This window comes from Fundulus heteroclitus, chromosome 20 (genome assembly GCF_011125445.2).
Source record: "Fundulus heteroclitus isolate FHET01 chromosome 20, MU-UCD_Fhet_4.1, whole genome shotgun sequence".
Taxonomy (NCBI): Eukaryota; Metazoa; Chordata; class Actinopteri; order Cyprinodontiformes; family Fundulidae; genus Fundulus; species Fundulus heteroclitus.
In genome coordinates this window covers 38,091,814-38,117,516 of record NC_046380.1, presented here as the reverse complement: position 1 = coordinate 38,117,516, position 25,703 = coordinate 38,091,814, and the positions used below count along the sequence as shown (strand labels likewise).

Sequence of the window (25,703 nt, the reverse complement as noted above, 5' to 3'; positions counted from 1 at the left end):
TTGTGAGATCAATAAAGTTCAATTATTATTATTAACATGCAAAATATTTCAGCACATGACTTTCTCAGTACTTGATAGTTTTAGTACGTAACATAAAAGTATATGGCATTTGACATTTTAAAAGTCTTAAGCCCTCCCTGAACATTATTCGATGTTTGCGATATTTTGCAAAGGAGAATGCAACCACTGTTTAGTCTCTAAATGTGTAAAGCTGAAAGAGACATACCCCAAAAAGACTCAGTCCTGATATAGTGTGGCAAGCAATTCCTTTAGTAAAACATTAGTAAAACATGTATAAGTATTTCACACTTCACTGCTATGCACTACTTTGTGCGGGCCTATCACCAAATATTTTGTAGTAGCACTTTAAATTTCTCTTTTCTAATATTTTTTGGTGAACATTCATTAAGTTTTTTTTTTTAGATGTAATTTTAATCTTATCAAAATTTTAATCTTATCAATTTGTTAAGAAAGCTTTAAATGGAAAACAACAATCTGCAATGGCAACAGAGCAATCAAATGAGTATTTCAAAAATATTGTCTCTGTAAGGTGACCTAAGACATTCATAGGTAGAAATACAGGTACAGCCTTTTCTTTAATATCAAAAGAGAAACTTTAAAAAGTTTAATTGACAGATACAGTACTGTTGTTTCATCTGAAGGAAAAACGTCATATTTTTCTCAAGAAGTGCTTTTTCAATCATCCCGTCTCCTTTATTTCATCTTGGTATTCTTTTTCACCCGGCCTATGAGTAAAATACCCATAGGTGATCCCTTCAGTTGTTCAGCCTCTTTGTGGTATTGCCCCTCGTCTATGTTGCGGTAACGAAAGGAAGCATGTGGAATCAACACTGCAATGCAGAGGGAAAAGCAAATGTAATGTTTGCATTTTGACCAAAACAAACTCAGTGATTAATTTCAAATGAATAAATCTGCTGTAATTATCAATCAAAAAAAAAAATTGTCACAGTAATAATTAGATGCACAGACAGGCCACTGCACTTCAAAATGGTGTAATAAATAAAGAAGTAAACCATAGTTAGGCAATCACCATTTACTTTAATAGCTTTTTAAGAATGCACAATCAACTTACCAGACAGTGATGAATAGGTTGCTAATGCAAATGTCTCGTTGTAAAGTACCAACAAATTAAAAAAGTCAAAGACCAAAAACATTGTGACCAAAAAAGCAAAGGGACTCCATCTCTTGAGGTAGACCAGCGGTTGTATTTCTCCTGCCCAAACTGAAAATAGAAAAACGCCCAAGAGCGCGCCCAAGCCTTTGATCATTGACACAGGTTCCTTGAACCTACAGAGTGAAAGCAGGACAACACAAAAGCAGTTTGAAAACGCTGTGGTGCTCCTGAAGCCCCATAGTGCATGTTCCCATGTAAGCACCGACCCCACCTAGTGGTTAGGTATTATATCTACAGCTACGTGACTCCTACAGTGTTTCTGGCCCATATCCCTTGAACTTTTTCCACATTTTGTCCAGTTACAATCACAAAATTGAATGTAGTTTATTAATAGATACAAAAACACAAAAGCAGAAGAGAAAGGATTGCTTAAGCTCAGGCAGAATTATCCGTTCATTTAAACCATTCAATTGTAGCTCTGCCTGTATGGTTTGAGTTTTTATGCAGCTGGAAGATGAACATCTACATCAGTCAAAAAGTCTTTTTAGCCCTTAACACTCAACTTCGTCCATCTTCCCATCAATTCTGACCAGCTCCCCTGTCCCAGCTCATGAAACACAGTCTCACAGAATGATGCTGCCACTACGCGTGGGAATGGTGTTTTCAAAGTAATACGGCGTTAGTTTTCCTCCATCCTACTTACCGAATACAGTCATGATAAAAATAATTGCACACCAATTTATTGACTCTTATAGCTCTTTGGTTAAAGTGTTTAAATATTTTTTTATGGCCTCAAGAGTTCTAATGTAAAAAGTAGTCATGGTATAGTAGATCATTTTTATTTTTATTCGCAAACCAATTATGAAGATCACATTTCTACACTACTTTCATCTAAAAAAAAAAAAAAAAAAAAAAAAAAAAAACTCAGTAAGAGAAATGAAAGTTTGTAGTGACAACATGTGGAAACGTTCCAGGGTTGTTTGGACCAGTTCTTCAAGCTGAAAGATTTCCACGGAACTAATGGATAATCTGTCACTTCAATTTGTTTCCTTGTCTTACATTTATCATCAAAATTAACAGTAAAAGAAATAAAATGATTTCCCAGTATTATTTTTGTATATATTGACGCCTTGAAACTGCAATATTTATCCTGCATTTCTTTTAATGGCAATCTGCCTGGCTCTTCTTGGATTCCTCAGATCTTTCTAAAAGCGGGTTAAGTCCTGCTTTAAAATAGCAGAATGAAAAAAACCTTATTAATACATAAAAAATATTATAAACATGTTGAACAAAAAATATGATTTTCGAATAAAATACACTTTGCATTGTAGGACATTTCTTACCCTGGAATGATGAAAACAGCAGTACTCACTACCAGATAATTAGTCTGATAATAAAGCAGGTTGCTGATAAATATGTCCTGAAATTTCTTAAAATTAGCCGGTCTGGCGAAACCTCTCCTGAGGAAGAAGTCACCCCAGGGTCTGAGCGGTGGCATCCTTGCGCTCTTTTCTCTTACAGCGGCACAGACAACAGCGCCTGAAACTTTAAAGATGGAAAATCTCGCGAGAGACGTTTTAAACCCGCGGCTCTACGTAGCTGAGAAAAGCTCACGCTATTGGTCAGTGAGCGCACGTTATGTGTGAAACTCTTCCGGCATCGCTTCTTGAGGAGACAGGAGATGACAGGAGGATAGTTTTCGATGAAAACCATGTTAGTGGGTTTTAAATCGCCCCTTAAAGTTGTCAGTTATAATTGTTTGATATTTATTTTCTATAAAGCGTTGATGCTGACATGTACTAACAGCGTACCAGGTGCCGTGAGACCGTTGTTTATCACAGTGAACAGTTATCCAGGAGCTAGCTAGCTAACAGATCTAGCTCCTCAGTTACAGCAAACGGGCTAATCCCAAAAGTAACGGACCTTTTATTGTTCTGTGTGTGTGTGTAGATGTGGAGCAGATTGGTTAGGCCTGCTGTGATTGGTACAAGTGTGTGGAGGAGTCTGTTCACCATGCAGCTGAAGACCAACGAGTTCCAGTCTCTCTTCACCGATGGGCTGAATGGACTGTCGGGTACGTGCACATGGCTTCATAGAAAAACTTACATAAACCATTCTTTATTCTTTGGTCCTACATGTAGTATATCTGCAGACATGTACGTTGCTTTGATGTTTGGGCAACAAGAGAAATAGCTAATAAGACTTGAGGTAAGTTTTTTTTTAAAAAATTTTCTTGGTAGTGTTGGGACTTACTTAGTCAGAATTTCGCCCATTAACTGATTTTTGCAGATATGTTTATAGAACTCGTAATGCTGTCTTTCAGTTCAGAAGCTTAAGCTTTCTTTAAGTAGCTTTTTAATTGTTAAATTATAACCCACTGTAGAATGTTCCTGACATCTTTATTAGCCTCAATGGGCAAATCATTCGTAGTGTCGCCGTTCATACGCTTACTTTCCAACAAATAAAGTTGATGTCAAACAACAAATAAACGTTAGAAATATGCAGTGTTTGTACCCCAGAACTTTTTCATATTTTGCCAAATTCCTAAACTTTAATCAACTTTTTAAGTCTAATTTTCCCCGAATTGTGGGACAATAAAGGAATTTCTTATCTTGCCTTATTGGAATTTTTTGTTCTAGAATAACAAAGTATCTCAGAAATGTGTTGTTGAAAGAAAGTGATACTTGGAAAGCAGACCTGGAAAAATAATTTTACAGATAAATATCAGAATGTTTGTTATGCATGCATAATGAATCCCCTTTACATCACCCCTAAATAAAAAAATTTTTTTGGCCAATAGCCAAAAATAGACCTGTTTAGTATACCTTTGTGTAATTTAGTCTGTGTAGGTTTTCTGTGAAGGGCTCAGAGGCTTTTTGGGAGAAAATTAGTTAGAGAAAAAAAATCACTACAAGGAGCACAACAAATGGGTCAGAAACAAAATTATCAGGCAAGGCTAGGCACATTAACCCCACAGGAACGCATTTTGGTGGGTTTACGTCAAGTCTATGGCAAGACTTAAAAACTGATGTTCACAGATGTGCTACTTTCTGATGATCTACACATAAAATTCAGTTTGAAGACATTTAGGCTTGTGTTTGTTACATGACAGAATGTGAAAAGTTAAAGGGGCATCAACACTTTTGCAAGGCACTGTATGTTAAATTAGTTTTTACCATGGTCTGGGTGAATATTTGATTCTGATTGGCTGCAGGGGGTCTGTTAAAAAGTGTTACAGGACACCTATAAAATAACTTCCAGTCAAATAGCCTGATTGTTCTAAATTACTGCGTTGGCATTAATGGTAGTTGGTAATGACAGTATAGTTGACGCTGTTTATCTCTGCAACATGTCACAACAAGAGATATTAAATAGTTCTCTCTGCCGCTTCTTGTGAGAGACTTATGTTTTTAACAGTAAAAAAAAAAACAAAGTCATTGAATATTTCTCTCTTTCGTACTCCAGGTGGAATAAGGCAACATTACAAGAGGCACCTTGAAGGGCATTATCCCTTACATAAATGCAATTTATTAATATTGATTTAACACAACAAAGCTAAAATGTCTGCTACCACATCAACAATATAGTGTCTGTATTATCTGCCTTGAGTTGCTGAATATGAGAGGGACTAAAGGACTTGAAATGCATTTAAGATATTATTTTGAGCTCTTCATATCATCAGCCTGAAAACAGAATGAATACGCCTATGAGGATGTTGTCTGCTAGGCAATACTTACTCTTTTCCTTTCACCATTTTCTTCCAAGAAGTCCCCACATCCCTCTGCTGAGCTTCACTGATTCTGGAGCACTCCCACTGAGCGACTCTTTCCCTTTAAAGACTCTGAAGCCCTTTTTGTGCACTGGCAGTAATCAGGCCCTATTGAACGGTTCAGTGTTTTTTTTTTTTTTTATTATTCTCAGCCAAAACTGACCACTGCTGTGTCATGTACAGCCATACAAGAAGGTAATAATTTCAGTGTAACTTTTTAATTGTTAGAGAACTAAGGAATAATTGATGTCCAGTTCTTCTTCTGATGAACTGAAATATACAAAAAAAGCATCGTCTTTATTTGACACTTGTGCAGAAGCTAGGAACTCATGAACCGTGATGAATTGTGTTGCTTTGCCAGCCATTATTGTTCTCCTTTAGATGTTCTGTCTTTGACTTTTGTCACAAAGTAAATACTTTTGATTAAGTTACCTAATTCTAAACCACTCAAAATTAAACTGCTGTCCTCCTTTACATCATAGCTGAACACTAAACACCTACAAATGAAAGCCAGGGGCATCTGGATCATCACATGGTCTCTATATCACTAGTATCAGAGTTATTTTGTGTTTTGCTTATGACTAATGCCATACTGTGATCATATGCAACAATCTCCATTTCATCTTAAGAAATATTTTTCTGCCTGAGCTGGGAAATATTTTATCTGGGTGTTTATGGTCTTGGCAATCCAAGCTTTCATCTTGTTCTCTCTTGTTCTCAAAAGGAAATTGGTTTCACCTGGAATGTATTGAATGTTTTGTTCAGCTTCACTTCCCTGAACACTCACCTGTGCAACCTGTTCCTCTGACACCTGGAGCTTTTGCACCGCTTGAATATTTTCACTTTAAGAAAGCTGTTGGCAGCACCTTTTTAATGTTTACCTTGGGAGCGACTTCACTAACAAGTAGGGGAAGGTGCACTGGTCAGATGAAACCAAACTTGATAACTGCACACTACCTTGAAACGCCCTCCTAGTCAGGAACGTGGTGGTGGCAGCATCATGATGTGGGATCCTTTGTATCAGCTGGCACCACAAAGCTGCTCAGAGAAGGACATTTGATGGAGAACCCTGGAGCAGGATCGCCTCATTTCCATGTGTCAGACCCAGCCAAAATCCAGAGCTGAATCCATTTGAGTATCTGTGACTGAAAATTAATAAAAAATGATGCTCTGTATCAATACACTGCTTTTTGTTGATCTATCATATAAAGTCCCAGTAAAATAAACCACGCTTAGTGGCTGTAATGTGACTGAAAGTAAAAAAGTTGAACTTGTAGAAGTTATTTTATGAGGCACTGAGATCAAAGCAACTAAATTAAATGGTAAATTATCCATATGGTTTCAGCATATGGATAATTTATGAGCTTTATGAGTATAATATTCTTCAGCCAAGGCCACAAGGGCAATTTTTTTTTAAGTACAGTACGGCAGACCTTTGATCACAGCAAAATTATTTTTATATAATTTAAAGGTTATACGGGCTGAGCCAGTCTCCTCCTTTCTCTGCCACGGCAAACAGGCCTGCTACGTACTTACGCATGTACGCACACACCTACGCTGTGGCAAAGCAGTTTAGATTTGACTCAAAATGTCAAACATCCTGCCAAGGTTTTCACATTTAATATCTGTTATATGCCGATATCCCCCACTAACTTAGTAAACGCTTTATAGTGACTTTTCAGTCGCAACGAACATGATCCAGTCTGTAGGAAATCAGAGCGTCTGGCAGAGTAATAATGCGGGGGGGCGGGGGGGGGGGATCTGACTGAAAAGATGAAGTTTGGAGGTGTACTTTCTTGCCTAAAATTATGATATATTAAGGTTATAAAATGTATACTTTTTTTTTTTTTAACTCCTCATCTCCTTATTGCTCCTTACTCTACATTCGTGGAGGACAGTTCTTCTTGCTGCACGCAACCCCGCCCCTTCAACAAGCCCCGATAAAGCAGAGCAGAGTGAAATTAGTTGGGTAAATGTGTATGGAAACGCTACCCGAGATTTGAAAAGCCCCAGCTTTTGAGTGGCAACGGAAAATTATTTTGAAAATATGTTTTATAATGAAGAATTCTTTATTGGTTTAAATCAACTAACTGTGCTTTTGGTTTGTCCAGAGGTGTTTGAGAAGCACCAGCACGAGCTCCGGATCGCTGGCGGCGCTGTGCGGGATCTGCTTTGTGGGAAGCGGCCTGAGGATGTGGACTTTGCCACCACAGCCACTCCAGAGGACATGAAGCGCATGTTCCAAGCAGCAGGGATCAGGATGATCAACAATAAAGGAGAGAAGCACGGCACCATTACCGCACGAGTAAGATGCTGAATAGCTTCAGAGCAGATCGGTACTTGGTGATCACAAATACTAAACAAATAATTTCATTAGGTAGTATTTAGAAACTGCTTTAAAGTTTGTTAGGACTAGCTCTTTTACTTTAATCTTAAGTGCTGGACCCGATAGCTTAATATTAATAGCGATGCTTAAAGGTAAATGTTTCAAAATACCAAAATACTTCACAAATATGTGGTGAAGTTTAGAAGGACAAAAGGAATTCTCCATAATGTTAAAATGAGTGTTTGGTAAAGCAACGTTCGCATAACTAAACCTTCACCAGGCTGAAATGCAGACCTGCTGCCAGAGCTGGGTTCTAAAGAAATGTCCCTGCTACCGCAAGAATCTGCATCATTTTCGTTTCTGTTTCCAAAGATAAACGGGTGAATAATTAGTCTTTTTCCAGCGAAACAAAACAGCTAAAAGATGAGGGAATGTTGAACTGCCAGATGTCTTTGGCTCATCCGTACTCCTTTGGCGCTGAAGAGCCCAAGCAGCAAGTCTTGACATTTTGATACCGTAGCTATTAAAACAAAGTTTGTAGCGTCATTATGCACAGCTTGCCTCAACCTTCTGTTTGAGCAAAAGCAAAAATTCGGTGACGCACAAAGCACTCGACAAATGGTTTCATGAATAAGTGGCCATAAAAGATTAAATAACCAGTTTGTCAAATGTAAATTGTATCCATTTGGGCTGCAGGACCATGTTCAGTCTGAGTCAAAAAATCTCTCAAGAGAAAACAACAACAATGTCAATGCTTTCAATTACATTTTATTAAAAATGGATTGATGAAAATTGTTGTTACCCTTCCCAATAATGAATAGGGAAATCTTTTTCTTCCTGCTGACCAGCGTTTTGAATGTTTCTGTTGGGATTTGGACCATTTCTCTTTGGGAAAGCGATCCTACTCTGAGACTAAAAAACTTCCTTGCAATCTCTCCAGTATTTCCCTGGCTCCACAGATCAAAGTCAGAGCTTTGGCCAGGCCACGGCAAAACGCTGATATTACTTCCAGACAGAAAAAACATGTTGCGATAATTAAGATTACGTTACTTTCAACCTAAATCTGGCAGTGGGCTGAATACTTTTAGGCTTAACTAAAGCTGGTCCTGAAGCTAGCAGCTAGTCTGGGCCAAAGCAGAGTTCTACCGCCTGAGAACAGCTCCAGTCCCAAAGACTTTATTGGTTATGCACCCTGCCAATAAATATTTACAGGGAATGATGGGCTGGAGGTGATGCAGCACCAGTGAGCTTTTGCTGTGAAACACGTAGTTAGACCGGAACATGGAAAGTATTTTTGGTCAGAGTAACCGTCTTATATAAAAGTAAAGCGCTATAAGAACAAAAATATTATAACCTGTTGATTTTATTTACTTATTCATTTTTTATTTTATCTGTACATCTTGTTATATTTCCTGGAAACACATTTCATCTTCTGCACGTTCCACACAGGAAGTTCACTGGTTGCACACCAACTACTACCTCCATTTCCTGTCTAAATAATCATTTGCTTCTGCATTAAAATACCGGCCTAATGGAAGCATGATGACACCATAAAGCTTTATAAAATACCGTTTGCATAATCCCTTAAAACATATTTGAGATTGTGGCTGTTTTAATACGATGTACACCTGGAAAAATAGTTGGTACAACTGTTAATGAAATAATAACTACTATGATCACTGCAATAACCTGAAACTGCCAAAAGTAATAAACATTTAAATGAACCAGTGAAAATCAGACGTTGCTTTTGAATTGTGGTTCAACAGAATCATTTAAAAAAAAAAAACAACAACAACTAATGAAACAGACCTGGAAAGAAAAATATGGTACCTGTAGCTTTATACTTTGTTGCACAACCCTTTGAGGCAGTCAGTTTCTGTAACCGTCCATGAGGCCTCTGCACCTGTCCACAGGTATTCTGACCCGCTCCTCGTGAGCAAACTGCTCCAGTCGTCTCAGGACTGGAGAGTGATTTCTCACGCGCTGCGTTTCAGCCTCTATAGGGATTCAGATCAGGGCTCATAGGAGGCCGCTTCAGAATAGTCAAATATTTAGTTCTTAGCCGTTCTTGGGTAGTTCTAGCTGTGTGTTTTGGGTCATTATTCTGTTGGAAGACCCGTAACCTACTGAGACCAGGCTGCATATTTCTCTCCAGAAGGCCTTGATAGTCTTATTACACTGAGCCCTTCACAGATCTGTGACACCCAGTGCCAGATGCAGAGAAGCAGCCCCAGAACAGAACCGAGCCTCCTCCATGTTCCACAGTAGGGACAGTGCTCTTTTCTTCAGGTGCTTTATTTTTGTGTCAGTGAACATGGAGCTGGAGTACCTTACCAAAAAGCTCCAGGTTTGTCTGATCTGTCCAGAGGAAGTTCTCTCAGAAGCTTTGTGGCTTCACAACATGCATTGTGGCAAATTCCAGTCTAGCTTTTTATTGTTTGCTTTCAACAGTGGTGTCTCCATGAAATCCGCTGTGGCTCAAACAGTGACTGATGATGAGATCTGACACTGATGTACCCTGACCTTGGAGGTGACTTTAATTTATTTCTTCTGGGCTCTTTGGTTACCGTTCATATGGTCTTTCTCTTCAATTTGTCATCAAGTTTCCTCCAACAGCCACGTCCAGGGAGGTTGACTACAGTCCTGTGGACCTAAAACCTCTGAATAATATGTGTGACTGTATTCACAAGAAGACTTCCTGTAATCCTTGCTCAGTGCAGTCCACTATATGTCACCAAACAGCTCAGTGACAACAAGAACTCTTTGAATAGACTGACAGATACGTCCCTATGGTCAAAGAATAATTTAAAATACAAACTAATGACTGGACAAAATATATCCCTATGGTCAAATTCTGACCATAGGGATATATTTTCTCCAGTCATTAGTTTGTGTTTTAAATTATTCTGTTGAACCACAATTCAAAAGCAATGTCTGATTTTCACTGGTTCGTTTCCAGTATTTTTTTTAATGTATGATTACTTTTGTCAAGTTATTACAGTGATCATCGTGGGTTTTTCTTTCATCAAGAGAAGGGTACCAATGATTTTATCCAGGTATGTACCTCCACTCTGCTCTTAGCCCCTAACCTGCTGGGCAGTAAATCTGGTTTCCTACTAATTACTAATTACAGACGTCCAGCCTCTAGAGCACCATCTACCGCAGATGAGATATTAGCTGATTCATTAAATTAATAATTGACGATTTTATTATCAATGTAAGTCACTTTAGAAAATCTTGAACTATTCCTTTAAGTGGTGCTGCTCCACTATTAATTACTGACTCTGAACTAAGGATTTTTTAAAGAATTCAAGACTAAGCGTACAGTCAGGGGAAAAAAGAATATAACGGCTGGACAAGGAGCAAAAGGCCATCCGGTATAAACAGGACATATTTCATAAAATCACAGATGAACAGAAGCAAATTTTATATCAATAATTCCCAAAATCAAGAAAAAACATGCTCATCTGAAGAAGGTTGTAACGTCTGCTATTTTATCTTACATTTAGTTTTACAATTCGGGGATTTGCTTATTAAATCTAATAAATTGACTTATTTTCTATCACATAGATAAATAGTAAAAAGCTTTAGTTTGATATCAGCTTGATCTGAGACTTTTCTCATGTTCTCTGTACAGATATTTAGTGTTTCCTTCAATCAGACTGGAAATGAATCACTGCAACATCTATAAGCTGCAGCTTCAAGATGTTACACAAGTCAATGAACTCTGAGTTATTTTATCAACCCAAAAAACTATTTTATTGTTTATTCAACCGAAAGGATAACTAACAGCTGCAGATTGTACAACAGTAGATAATTTACATGATACTTAATGAACCTCCTTTGAAAATGAAAGCTTGGTGGCAGAAAACATCCTGAGGAGCAACTCTAGGCTGCAGTTTATTCATTATCTTTTGAAACTGCCTCCAGCACAAGCCTCGGGGGGAGGGAGGGAGGGAGGGAGGTGAGGACGAGAAGACGGACTGGTGGAATAAAATCTGGCCGTAATCAGGAGCTGGATCATTGCTGCTACAGCTTCATTTCTTCCACTGCCGTTTATGGCCTTTGGTTTCTGGCGTTTGGGCTGCAGACAGCTTCCTTGCTGAGCTGATGTTCTCAGAGAGATTGAGCAGCATCATTGAAGCCCATAACGCAGTGTGTGTGCCGCCTCACATTCCTCAAGCACCTCGATGCTTGGCCCCAACTCATCCCATCCAGACGGCCGCAGCCGTACCGACTCCCATGGAACATCAGTCTGAGGTTATGGGACAACTGAGGCGAAGGGAAATAAAGTAAACTGATGTTTCACATGAGGGTTACGTTACAGCCCAACTTTGAGCTCATTTCAAAGTTTGTTGTTACATTAAATCAGTTCTGCGCATGATGAGGTTTGAAAATGACTTCTGTGCGGTGCATCATGATGATGGGATGGAGGCGTTGATGAGCTAGCTCATAGCTCGAGGCTCCACTACGCGTTGAGCTGGATTCTAATCAAAAAGCTTATCCTTAAAAAGCATGTTCACTCATAAAATGACATGGATTTATTGCACACAGTGGGATTGATTTCTAGTGTTTGTTTGTGTTCATCTGCTTATTATAGATGACAGCTAATGAAAACCCCAAATTCAGTTTTTCTTTTCAGTCAGCCTGTAGTTCTGCTGAACCATCGCACTGGGTGGGTGGTCTGTGGAGTTTGGGTCAAAAGAGTTTGCTGGCCTGCAGGCACAGATATACCATGGTGATCGATGCAGGCAGCAATGTAAGATTTAAATCCAAGCAACTACAACTTGTGTTTTGGTCAACTTTAAGTCTTAGTTCTCAAAATTGTGAGGATCTGAAATGTACCGCTGTGTGTACTGGACAGACATCGTTTATGAGATCCAGCTTACAACCTGAATGAAGTTTTCAAGACATTGTAACTGATTTAGATGAAGCTTGGCTGTCACAAGTGGCCAGACGTTCCTGTGCCTTCAAGTCTCTTCACTTCTGCCTTCCTCAGCTGCACAATGAGAACTTTGAGGTGACCACGCTGCGAGTGGACGTCCAGACAGATGGACGGCACGCAGAGGTGGAGTTCACCACCGACTGGCAGAAAGACGCTGAGCGGAGAGACCTCACCATCAACTCAATGTTTTTAGGTAATTCCTCTCAGACTGAAGACCAACTCTGTTAATGCGCATTTACAATCTCTGTATATAGAAATCCATAGCCAGGTTCTCCACTTTGCGTCTCGCAGGGCTGGACGGAACGTTATACGACTATTTCAAAGGCTACGAAGACCTCCAGAACCACAAGGTCCGGTTTGTTGGTAGCGCCGAGCAGAGGATACAGGAAGACTACCTGAGAATACTGAGATATTTCAGGTAGGCATCCTGACTTCTTCAGCCATCATGTGCGGCAGTGTATGAGAAGCAGAGCGACTGAGCAGAGACCTGTGCTTTCATCCCAGGTTTTATGGCAGGGTGGCTTTAAAGCCCGATGAGCACGAGCCTGAGACTCTGGCTGCCATCAGGGAAAACGGCCGAGGACTGGCGGCCATATCAGGAGAAAGAATCTGGGTGGAGCTAAAGAAGATGGTGTGTGGTAACCATGCTGCCCATCTGCTGGAGCTCATCTATGATCTGGACTTGGCTCAGTACATTGGTGAGAGGGCTGGCAGAGATTAGATCAGAAAATACAAATATTAAGAGCATACTTTTAGACGGGCCTTTAAAAAAGATACTATAAGCTAAAACAGATTGTTTAAAGTCATTGTAACTATGCGGTTCAGTATCAAAGTATTATAAAATTAAGTGCTTTCTTCTTCTGGATTAAAGTGTGGGAAAAGATAATGGAGCTGGAAGAACATTTGTTTTACCAGATTTATTTTTCTATCCTGTCTTAAAGTTGCATCTCCATCTGTTTTTCCTTTCATAAGTTTGGTGCTTTGCCCATCCATCATTAAAACCTGCCTTATGTAGAAATAATGACACGAGTAATATGTAGAAAATTTAGTTTGATTTTGAGTTTTTAATCAACATTTTTTCCAGGTAAATGAAGTTTTTATTTTTATAGCACACACATCTGTTCCTCATCGAGCTTCTCGTCATTTCAGTCCTGCTCGTCTCCTTGCTGCACCTCAGGTTTGCCTCCAGGTGGCGACGTCGACCAGATGAAGCGCGTGTGGCAGAACGCCAGAGCCCACGCTCCCAAACCCATGACCATCCTGGCCGCTCTGTTCCACAGCCCAGAGGACGTGGAAAAGATGGATCTGCGACTGAAGGTGTCCAGAGAGGAGAAGACGCTGGCTCTCTTCCTAGTCAGACACAGACGGGGGCTCTGCAGGAGCCGCGACGAGCCCGACAGCATCAAACCTTTCACCGACTTTATTATCGATGTAAGTCAGTAGACGCGGCCTGATGGGGGTTTCTGTCTGAACAGGACACTAACTTTACAATTACTCCTATTTTCTTGTGACTGTTCTACATTTTCTTTGTGTGGCTGATTGCAGCCTTCAGAGGTCTATTCAGATTTAGACACCTTTTGCTTTTATTCAAAATAGGTTTAGTCAAATTTTCCTTTCATCTGTTGAGGATTTTGATTATACATCAACACAAAAGGTTTGAGATTGGCACAAATACCTCTGAATTTTGGGGGGAATTCAGAGGGCTGAATTTCTTTGATATGATTATTTTAAAGAAATGTCTCAGAAATAATTAGAACAAAATCACAGATAGCACAATTACTGACACCCCTAACAATCTCTAAAATAAATGAAACTGAAGCTGTTTTTTATTCCTAAATTGATCAGCATTTCTGGAAAGTTTGAATTAGTAATTATTAACTTCCCTCAGGGTGTAGACGGGACCTCACACAGGCCTTTTAGCCGCTGCCCACTGGGCCGTGTGGTGGATATGAATCTTTATCAGGAAGGAAAGCACACTAGTAATTAAAGAAAGATGCATCTTTGTCTTTGCAACTTTATTCAAAGGCATAGAGCGTTTGAGTGTCCCATAGCATTCAGTAAACAGAGCGAGAGGAAAAGGGCACCCTACACTTTTATTACATTCTAGGTTAACATAGGAAGTGGGAGTAGTCTTCATCTGAGAAAATAGGAGTGCACCAACTGGTACCATCCAGTTTTTATCTAACGCAACTCCTCTCTGAGTCCTTGGTTAAAGAAAGCACAACAATAAATCTGTAAGCAGGTGAGCTTCTTTCACACGGGAAGGTTATGCTAGTGCATCTAGACAAGATATGATCAGAGTTACATACATCAATAAAATTTTCCACCACAGCCGGATAAAGGCTGATGTTAATGTTGCCACGAAGCACAGTGAGCAGGATGATGGCGATGGGATCAGGGATGTAAACTAATGTCCAACGTTCACTGTTGGAGATCTGAAGCAATGAGCATCCTGGGGTCAATAGGTCTCCACAACAAATATCGGATGCCATCTGCAGGCAAAACGATTGATTGGGAGTGATGCCACAACTAACACTTTATTGTCCAACCATCACTAATGTAAACATGTGGAGTTTTCTTTGCTCTGCTGGGATTTTATCCGAAACTGCGCTTTGGTCAGAGGAACTAAGGTCTAAACTTGCAAACACCAAACCTTTTAGTGGAGTAAAGCAAAGGAGGATGGCACCTCTGTAGTAAAGAGAGTACATGTAACCCTAGCATGTACATTGTGGGGGATAGTGGAGGATTTGGCATGCTGTGGGCCTGATTTCCCTCCAAAGGCCTTCTTGTAAAGCTTGGTTCACACGGCAGGAATTTTAGCCCAATTTATGCCCTGATCATTCCTTTCCGGCAGGCCCCGATCTCAACCTGTCTATCAAGACAATCTAAAGCGACATTTCTGCTTTAGAGTGATCTGGTCCGCTCTGAATTTTCTCCAAAGTTCAGGTAATTCTTTGGTGGCCCACGAGTAATTTCAACATGACCATTTGGGCTTGTGTGGAAAAAAGTTAGATGACTCATCTAAAGAGACTGTGCAAAGAGAAAAGATCAAAGATCCCTTTGTGTCTATGCTCTATTGTTAAATGAGAGGACTAAGTGATGTCCTGTTGGGAAAGCTGGGTTGGACAGACATCGCCAGCTGGGGTCACTTGGAATTGTGCTAAAAACAGTAAATTGTTAACGTGGGATTTGTTGCCCACTTAGAAAATGAACTTTTTTGTTGTTGTTTTTTTTTTCCATTGAAATACGTTCCTCTTTGGTTGAAGTACAGTCTCAGAGCGTTTACCTCCTCTGTACCGGCGATACCGAGAAATGTGAAGTTCACTATATGTTCTGTCCACAAGCAGAGCGAAAATAATCATCTTAACTTTAACTAACCCCGGCAGATTATGTACAGCTATTGTAATTGTTATATAAATCATATTAGATATTTGTCACACTACAGTTTAACAAAAAGAAGTCTGAGCTGGACTGACATGTTAGTCATGCTGTGTCCCCTCAGAGCCGGGAGCCGGACTCTCAGAGTAAAGTGTGCGAGTTGCTGAAGTATCAAGGCGAAGAGAAGCTGCTGTCGGAGCTCCAAAGATGGTCCGTCCCCCGCTTCCCCGTCAGCGGCCACGATCTGAGGAAGCTGGGCGTCACCTCAGGGAAGGAGATCGGTGCCACCCTGCAGACGCTGCGCGACATCTGGAAGAAAAGTCGATACCAAATGGACAAAGATGAACTGCTGAGTCATGTCAAGCCTTAAATCAGCCAAATAAAACAGGAACTGCTTCTTTATGTTGCTTAAAATGGCTGTTTCCTTTATTCTCTTTATTTTAGATGAAGGGAAGATGATTTAAAAGATCTGATGAGTAAAGTTTTTTTTGTGTGTTAATTTATAATTGCACTGCTGCCAAATATGGTTTGAGCAGCTGATGCATATTGTCAAAGTCCACTACAGGAGACACAAGCATGGGATTTATCATGTTTTACCTCTTAGCCATTTTTGGAGATCTGGAGAGGCAGCCATCGGCTTGTGAACACGTGTAACAGCAGCTCATTTTAACATGTGAACCAACTTTAAAGTTTTTTCTGGTTAAAAAAGAAAATATGGTTTATTAAACCTAATTTGAAGGAAAATAAAAACATGGGACAGGAGATGATCTTTCTGCTGGAATAAAACGCAACATCAGAGATGGTGTCTTGCAAAGTATCCATGCCCCTTTGAATCTGATGGGTTTTTTTTTTATTTGATTTCCGAATAGAAATCTGAGAAACGTGGCACTCACCTGTATTCAGCTGCCCGGTTCTCTGTTTAACCACTTTCTGCTGCCGTCTGAGTTGTATTTCTGGGTCTGGCCTTTGATCGGACCTCTCTGACACATGAATGCCGTTTGATCTGAACCGTTCCCTTGTTGCTGTGGCTGTAGATTTAATTCTCCTGGGAAATAAAGCTCTCCCCCAGTCTGAGGTTTATTACAGCCTCTCACGTTTTCTTCCAGGATTATTTAAACCCAACAACTGACCTGAGCTACCATGATACTCTTCTCTGAATAATGCTCCTCTTGCCCGGCCTGTTAGTGTACATGCTCGACCATGTCTTTGTAGGTTTGTTTTATCATTCTCCTGACATGTCCACAGAGGTTTGTTCTCCAACAAACCTCTGAGGCCTTCCCAATAGTAGCATTTGCCCTGAAACTAAATTAGCCACACATAGTCTAATTAGTTGACCTTTAGAAGGCAGCCAGTTGCCCTGAAGTGCCTTTAAGGGCGTCAGAGTAAACTGAGCACATGCATTTGCTACACCTTAGCAATTTTTGTGTGGACCAAACAGCAGCTGTATTTATTCTCGGGCTGCTGGATGTCTCTGAAGTTTATTTTCGCTCATTAATGAAGGCACTTGGTTGTACTGATTTTATTTGGGTACATTTGGTCATCGGGGTAAAGAGGGCTGAATACAATGCGTCCTCATCGCTGACATTTTTATTTTGGTTCCACACTTATCAATTGTGTAACACTCTGAGTTGGTCTATCAAATCAAATCCTGATAAAATACAGCCAAGGTTCTGGTTGTAACGTGACAAGTAGAGGAAAGCCTGCGGCCACCTTTGCAGGACACTGAAAATTGTGCTCATAGTTTAAAAAAGGGAAAGAAACTGAGCAACAGAGCTGCTATATGTACAGAAAACTCTTACATTCTACTTTTACTAAAGGTCCTTGGGTTTTTATTTGTCCATGCTTGGTGTCCTGCTCCTTCTCTCTCCATCTTCTATTGGAAATGGTTACTGCATTCTGTGAGCTTGCTCCTCCCTCCTGCACGGATGAGATATAAAGCCATCAGCTCCCTCCTCTCCTCTCTCCAGTTTGTTTGGACCAGTGGTTGGACAAAGTGATCTGTGATCTTACAGCCATCTTTTGACTTTCCTGTTGAGTTTCATCCTGTCTGCTTCGGCTTTATGACAATCAGATGTTTCTGCCCCGCGTCACCCGCGCTGCCCACATGGTGTTGAGCCCCCCTGGGCAGCGTTTGGAGTGACGGCATGGCTTGGTCCAGCGCGAACACCAGTAACACCAGTTTGGAGACTGTCCTCTCAGAGGACGACCCTCGGGATGAGCGTCTAGCTCGCCTGGAGATCGCGCTGCTCTCCATCATCTTCATCGCCGCGGGGCTCCTCAACTTCGGGCTGCTGTTGGTGCTGTGGAAGCGGAGGAAGCAGCTCTCCAGGATGCGCGTCTTCGTCCTCCACCTGTGCGTCGCCGACCTGGTGGTCACGTTCTTTCAGGTGTGCCCCCAGCTCATGTGGGACATCACGGACAGGTTCGTCGGTCCGGACGCGCTGTGTCGCCTGGTGAAGTACCTGCAGGTGGTCGGGATGTTCGCCTCCACCTACATGATCGTGGTGATGACCGTCGACCGCTACCAAGCCATCTGCAACCCCATGGTGACTTTCCAGAGGAGGAGAGCGCGCTGGAACGGCCCGGTGTGCGCCGCCTGGTGCGTCTCCTTCGTCGGCAGCCTGCCGCAGGTCTTCATCTTCTCCCGGGTGGAGATCGCGCCCGGCGTGTACGACTGCTGGGGTCAGTTCGTCCGGCCGTGGGGCCTGAGAGCCTACGTGACCTGGACCACTCTGGTGATATTCGTCCTGCCCATTCTCATCGTGATCGTGTGCCAGGTGCGCATCTGCCACACCGTGCACGCCAGCATCCACATGAAGACGCACCACGCCGGGCAGCCGGCGACCAAGCCGCTGTCGTCCCGGGCCAGCTGCGTGGCGGGGCTGTCGAAGGCCAGGGTGAAGACGGTGAAGATGACCGTGGTCATCGTGCTGGCCTACATCATCTGCTGGGCGCCATTCTTCACCGTGCAGCTCTGGTCTGTCTGGGACGTCAAAGCGCCCACCCAGTGTGAGATAAATGAGCTCACAAGAACATTTGATGGAATGCCTTGTTTTGTCTTGAGCTTTCACACATGTTGTCGCCTCCTTTTCTCAAAGCTCAACAGTTCACATGTTAAGCCAACACGGGGAAGTGCAAAATAAAGTAGAATGGAGATTAAATATGTTTTTTTAAAGTTAAAAAAAATCTTAAAAGTGTGGCATGCATTTGTATTCAGTCCTCCCCCCAAGACGGTAGTTTTATAGAATCAGCAGATTATCTCCCCTGAACTGTGGATGTCTGCAGCTCCTCCAGAGTTACCATGGTACTCTCTTCCAAATGATGGAAACATCAGAAAAAAAGAACACGGGAAACTGGAGAAATACCAAGGGAAGTACAGATTTGCCCGTGGTCATCGGAGCACTCGGGGAAGTAACCCCCCCCCCACTCCGGAGAAGTGGCTCCAACAGACACCTGGAGAAACATCAGACATCTCAGTCCAGAGGAGCGCAATCTCAGCTGAGATCCTAAGATCTCAAGCTCCCAGGCCTCTGGTAGAGGAGCTGAGCTAGATTAATATATATATATATATATATATATATATATATATATATATATATATATATATATCCATCCATCCATTTTCCAAACCGCTTAATCCCTCATGGGGTCGCGGGGGTTGCTGGTACCTATATCCAGCGTTCACTGGGCGAGAGGCGGGGTACACCCTGGACAGGTCGCCAGTCTGTATATATATATATATATATATATATATATATATATATATATATATATATATATATATATATATATATATATATATATATATGTGTATGTATGTATGTATGTATGTATGTGTGTGTGTGTGTGTGTGTGTATAAAATCAGGCTTTTTCTGCATATTCCTTGTGAAATTTCACTTTTATGTGGTGTTGGGATCCAGATTTACCTGCAAAGTAACTTCATCTTAAATGCTGCATAGAGGAATTTAAAAGTAACACTTAGCAATAGGTACACCAGTCATTTCAAAGCAATCACATTGAAATTTCTAAAACCTTTCAAACCCTTGAACAGTCAGATTTTAGCACTACACTATTTTGTACATTAATGATAAACTTGTGTAATTCTGAAGAAAAACACATTAGGCTTTCCCTCCCTCTCTTCCCAGCGGCCACCTTCACCATCCTGATGCTGCTGGCCAGCCTGAACAGCTGCGTGAACCCCTGCATCTACATGGTTTTCAGCGGGAAGCTCCCCGAGAGGCTCGCCGCCCTGCTGTGTGGGGACGAGCCAGAGCTGAAGGAGTCCATGCAGGAGGAGACCACCATGGTCAGCTCCCTGTACATCAGTCTCAAAGGCCTGTCAGACTGCCGGTAGAAGTCCAAGTGACGTCCCGCCTTTTTAATTTTCACCTCCTGGCTGCCTGTTGCACGTTGAGGAACAGGACCGGGGGAGATCTCCTAATAAGTGTGATGACATTTCAGCAGGAAGGTCTCTGCGGCACAAATGATTGATGTTCAACATGAGTTGGGGAGAGAGGGCAACGAATAATTTTGAGCAGAGAGACACCTGAAGTACAATCTTGAACTGAATATACTCAGACGGAATGAGCTGACGTCCACAAACCTTTGACAGAAAATGTTTAACATTTATGCTCATAGAGTTGACAAGTACTTTGTTACTGATTGATATGTATAGTACTAGTAAAAATGGAATTGACACATTTAGACACGGGTTGCCACCATTAAGATAATCCGGTGCCATTGACTTTGGAGAACGAGTTAAAATCCTTTACTACCAAAGTGCACCTTTGCCCTGTTACACGGAAATCTTGGCGATTAGCTTTTTAGGTAAAGAGTAATGTGGCTCCTCCAGATAAGTGCAGCATGTTTCCGAGAGTCTTTTCTTGAGAGAAACGCTTGCATAGGATTTTTCACTTATCTGAATGTTTTGATTTTACTGCAGTTACTGAGACTGACGGCATTTTGGTCCAATTAAGTTGTGCTTTGTGTCTAAATGGATATGTAGAGACGTTAGATTAGTCTCCAAAAACATCACCAGTCAGTTTTTGTTGGAACAACACCATTTAAGCGTCAAAAGAAAAACCCTCCTTTTCTGAAAGTTGATACAATATTCTGGGATACAATATTCTTTTCAGAAAGAAATAGTTTGACAGAACAGTATTAAAAGTAAAAACATTGCAACACTGACTACTTTAGTTTAAAATGGAAAAACCTTATTTCCAACAGAGTTCATGATTATTTTATTATCTTTATGTTATTTTGACACTTATGCTAAAGTAGAGAACAAACACCTGAACATGACTTTTGTGTGAAGTATTAGAAGTATTCAACAGTTTCTGCTCTTTATCCCGCAGCAGTGGGAATACAACACACTGAAAGTGGCTGTCTGCCCAGGTGGCTCATCACTTGCCGCTGTAGCTGATTGGTTCCCATAATAGCAGCAAACATTTTCCTTTCTTTCAAGCCAGGATAGGTGTGGTAGTGTTCTTTCAGCCAGCTGACTGGCTATGCACAGCAATAGGTGGGGAAGGGTTGGGCGAGATGGTACTCCATGCTCCAGTTAGCTGGAGTTAACTAGTGTTACTCTGGCTTTTCTGTGAAATGTAATTTAATGGATTTAAACCGTTGGAATCTTAGGGTGGCACATTTTAGCTGGTTTGAAACCATGATGGTTTTATATGTTGATACTGTTAACCAATCCATGACTTTTCCACATATCCACTCTCTTTTCTATAGCTCATTTTGAAAGCTAATATTCTGGCGTCTTTGTGAGGTGGTGTCAGACTCTTAGAGTCCAACACTTTACTCTCATTTGCTGGAGACAGTTTAATGCACAGAAAATGAAATTGCAGTCTGCAGCCTCATTGTTCTCAGCAGAGAAATCACAGTGCAGAGATCCACCTGGCAAGTGTTTAGTAACTTATTTATTTTTTTAATACACTAATGGCACCAACGTCCTCATTTGTCACATGACGGGTTTATTAAAACCGTGGGCCTAGCTTTGGTTCCACCTCTGTTTTTTTTTTTTTTTAAACCATTATTTGAGTCCAGCCTGCAGATATACGCTGCTTGTCTGTGCTCATTTTAAACCTTGGCATCCAGACAAACAGAAGACCATCATTTCCGAGCTGAAGTCTGAGGGAAAATTGGACATTTCCAATTTTTTAGTTCAAGACTTGAAGGGATGAAGAAAGAACTGTAAGAGCGTAATTAGTTTGTTCCTTTTCACTGCTAAGTAAAAGTTATGGGTAACCAACAAACAAAGAAGGATTGCATAACAAGAAACAATCTTTATAAGAGCACGAAGCCAAGGTTGGCAGTTAGCGAAGAAGAATAGGTGCAGTTTCCATTTATGCTAACAGGAGGTGAATCTGTATTTCCAGGAATAAACTCTATTCCTGGAGAAACAGGCATTTTTAATATAAGGTGCTTTTTTTTTTAGCAAAAATAAAAACAACCTTATTTAGCTGTAATATTAAAATGGTAATGATTAAAATGTACATTAAAGGAAGATTTGCAGAAGAAAGTCACTCTCAAGCCCTGATATTTACTCCAGGCTTCAAAGCTATCCTATTTATCACAAACCGAGAGCCTTTTGATATGCAGTCTGTTTAATTAATTCATTTATTTTAAATATTAGCTTTGGGGAGTGTAAAAAGAGTGCCAGTCCAGGGCTCCGAAATCATATTTCCCCTTTGCATTTCTTTCCCCTATTTTTACCTCCAAATTTTCAGCTCACCAAATTAATTTTTATATCTGACAAAGTTAACCCAATTAAATACAAAAATTAGGTTTACATTGATGATTTAATTTACTTAGGGAAAAAGCTATCCCAACCAACCTGGGGATTTGATAAAGTAATTACCCGTAAAAATCTAATGACTGCTTGTGCCATAGTTAGCTGCAACGATTGCCTTCAAGTGTATCATAATAAATAGCAACAAGTCTTTTACATCCCTTGTGCAGAAATGTCGGCCCGCTCTACTTCACAGATTTTTTAAATTCAGTCTCCATTGGAGGTTTTCTGAGCGTTACCATCCTGTTGTTGGACTTGCTGTCTGCTGCATAAGCCAAGATGGTCAATGTTTAAGCTTAGAAACTAATGGTCAGACATTCTCCTGGTGGAGAGCAGAATTCATGGTGCAATTACTGAAAGCATGTTGCTCTGGACTTGAAGCAGCAAAGCAGACCCAGACTATCACAACCATGTTTGAGTGTCGTTTGAATAAGAAATCTTTATTTTCATTGCAATTGTACATTCTAAGGAAATTTGTCTTCTGCATTTAACCCATCCCTGACTGAGCAGTGGGCGGCTTACGGCACCCGGGGGAATCTCTGGGGCTAAGGGTCTTGCTCAGGGACCCATAGTGGCAGTCTGCAGGGTTTGAACCCGGTACTTGCAGCCGTCTCAGAATGCAAACACGCTGCTCTAACCACTAGGCCACCACTCCCCCTATGATGTTCTTATAAATGTAATTCTGTGTGTGATGTAATAGGACAGACACCTTTCCATCAAGAATGTTTCCACCAAGTTGTTTTTGGTAAATGTGAGACATGCCTTTGTGTTCTGTTTGATAAGTCGTGATTTTGACGTACAAAACTCTTTTGGACGTGATTTTCACCAAGTTTCTTTCCTGTTATTGAATCATGCACATGAACCTTAGCTAGTGAGGGCTGTGTAGTTTAAGCTGTTTTTGATTATTTTGCTCTCTCTTGGCTGACTCGTCAATGCTCTCTTGAAGTAATTTTGGTAGACAGGCCGCTCCTGGGAAGGCTCACCACTTTTCTATGTTTCTCCATGTGTGGATGATGACACTCAGGTTGTTTGCTGGAGTGCCAAAGTCTTAAAAAATGGCCGTTATGTTATTCTACCGACATTAATTTAAGACTATGTTGCCAAAGTAGAAGAGATTGATGGAATCAATGACATCTTGACAGTTACAACTCTTCTAGGAGCTGGCTGGTCACCCAGGAAATTCAGACTCATTAGATCAACAAAATATATCTGCATGTGTCTAAACGTTTTGGGAGACTTGGACTCAAAATGGGCCATGATTTGGAAAAATTTAACTGGCAAAAATGTGACAGCATGGCTGCGGGTGCTGCTGATAAATGGCCAAAAATACATCGACAATAGGTATCAATGTGTAGTTTAATCAGACAGTTTGATCATTAAACATGACCTTATTCATGATCTGACTGGCCCATGGTAATTGGATCAGGTTAGTCCATAGAAGGTGGAAATAAAGCAAAATAGGGGTTGTGTCATGGAATGGATCCTTCTGCATTAACCTTTCTCTGCAGGAACTCTTCTGGCTTTTAAATGACTGAGTGTTGTATGTTTCTCTTTATTCTGCATCTTCATGATGTTTGTGATATGAATTTACATTGTATTTATATTCACTTATATACTGTGAATGTGTTTTTAGTAAATAGTAATTTTCCTTCAATTACTGTATTTTACACTTGTATCTGCCTATGTATATCATTTAGATGTTTGTATCTGTATCTTCAGACATTTGATATGCTCTGAGGCGGTCATTAATCAATGACCGCCTCAGTTAATCTTTCAGCTTGTTTACATTTCCTCTCAACCTCCATAGGGTGAGGATCTTTAAGGTGGTGCCAAAAGATTCAGCTGCAAATTTATTCAGTTTTTGATGTACAAATGGCAGCATTTGAATAATAATAACAAAAAAGAAATTCATTTTGAGGCTCGTTGAAATAGTTTTCTCTTTGCAGAAAATGGCAAAACATATTTATTTTAGAATATTCTTGTCTGCAGACCTCAGAATTTAACTGCTTTCTCAATATTTTGTGACTATCGCGTTATTGTGTAATTACTGCTGTTTTGAGCTCCTGTTGTCTTGTCCTTGAGCTTCTTGTGAAACTTGTTTTGGAACCTCATGAACATTTTCTTTTGTAAAATAAACATATCACTCTTGCTGTTGTGGCGTTGCTAAGTGTAAAATTGGCATATTTTGTTTCCCTGCATGTAGTAATGCAACATAAAATTTGAAGAGCCTGTAGGCTCTAAAAGAAACAACCATGGCAGACATGAAAGGATAGATTGTTGCATGCTTTCATTAAAATACCTTGCAGGTTATTTTCTGTCTGGAAGCAGAGTGCAATATTTCTGTTAAATTGCTCTGCAACATCATCATTATAGACATCAGCATGAAAAACCGCCGCCACACTTTAATAAATCTACACAACACAGCGAGATTGCCCTGAAAAGAGTCTAGCTTCTTAGCCTCGTGTTTGGCAGCCAACGAGACGTGTCTCTGAGCTCAATCGCTCACTGACCTGCACAATGCACAAGGTGCTCGACGTTCAGTGGGCAGGAGAAGGCAGTGGGACTGAGCAATCATAAAATTATGGATTAATAACAGAAAGTCTTCCAACACATGTCGGCATATTTAAATGTGAGGGAATTAAGAGTATTTTGTGAAACAGCAAGTCTTGTCAGATATATGAAGATCACTTTATTGGACGATGTTTGTGTTGATAGCAGGAAACAGGGCTGCTGTAACATTTGAGGCAAAGCATACCCAGGTCCATTTTTGTTGTGAAGTCACTGTCTCCTTTATTTTTTTTCAGTTGTTTCCTGCTCAGTGAATGCCTGATCCAAGTTTAATGCCTTAAACACGAGCTGTGAGTCCTCCAAAACAATGTTCAGAATATACCACAACGAGCAGGAGGGTCGTCCTGACATGACGTTTGCCGTCCATATTTTTTATCATATTCAGACAAGTAGGTCACAGGACATGAACTACGCATCCAAAAATCTCCAACACGACACGGACGGAGAAGTTCCTACTAAACAGTGTTCACAGCAGCTCTGTTCCTCGCTATCAGACATTGCCTGATAATTTTGTCTCGCAGGTATTCCAGATTACAAGTGTGGGGAAAAAAAAAACAATGTTCCTTAAATATTCATTAAACTGTGAGTAAGCAATAAAAGATTAAAAGTATTTTTGTAATAAGTGAAGATAAACTTTCATAGATATATAGACGAGGTGGATAGAAAAATAGCATAACGTGGCAGTTCTCCACTTAAAAAAAAATATAATTTACTCATTTGTAACCTAAAAAAGGTTATCCTTGGCATCTCTAGAAAAAAAATATGGTCCAACTTCCAGTCATCTT

The 25,703-nt window shown here is 40.6% G+C and overlaps 3 protein-coding genes across 4 annotated transcripts; 2 read left to right on the top strand and 1 right to left on the bottom strand.

The window, feature by feature from the left end:
• Positions 1-466: 466 nt before the first annotated feature.
• LOC105933989 (PRA1 family protein 3) lies at positions 467-2,669 on the bottom strand. The gene is made up of 3 exons (XM_012873795.3): positions 2,479-2,669; positions 1,094-1,308; positions 467-851 (listed from the first exon to the last, which is right to left on the bottom strand). The coding sequence occupies exons 1-3, from the start codon at positions 2,631-2,633 to the stop codon at positions 715-717; spliced, it is 507 nt and encodes a 168-aa protein (XP_012729249.2). The 5' UTR covers positions 2,634-2,669; the 3' UTR covers positions 467-714.
• A 79-nt stretch (positions 2,670-2,748) lies between these two features.
• trnt1 (tRNA nucleotidyl transferase, CCA-adding, 1) lies at positions 2,749-16,633 on the top strand. 2 transcript variants are annotated; one of them, XM_012874284.3, is made up of 8 exons: positions 2,749-2,848; positions 3,086-3,209; positions 7,016-7,209; positions 12,230-12,368; positions 12,467-12,593; positions 12,680-12,873; positions 13,353-13,606; positions 15,678-16,633. In XM_012874284.3, exons 1-8 carry the CDS (start codon positions 2,774-2,776, stop codon positions 15,921-15,923), a joined length of 1,353 nt encoding a protein of 450 aa, XP_012729738.2. In that variant the 5' UTR covers positions 2,749-2,773; the 3' UTR covers positions 15,924-16,633. The 2 variants fall into 2 exon arrangements, with proteins under 2 accessions (XP_012729738.2, XP_012729730.2); XM_012874276.3 differs by having other exon boundaries at positions 2,773-2,949.
• Positions 16,634-17,697: 1,064 nt separating this feature from the next.
• Positions 17,698-19,908, top strand: si:dkey-178o16.4 (vasopressin V2 receptor). Its single transcript, XM_012874295.3, has 2 exons — positions 17,698-18,562; positions 19,700-19,908. Exons 1-2 carry the CDS (start codon positions 17,698-17,700, stop codon positions 19,906-19,908), a joined length of 1,074 nt encoding a protein of 357 aa, XP_012729749.2.
• Positions 19,909-25,703: the final 5,795 nt, after the last annotated feature.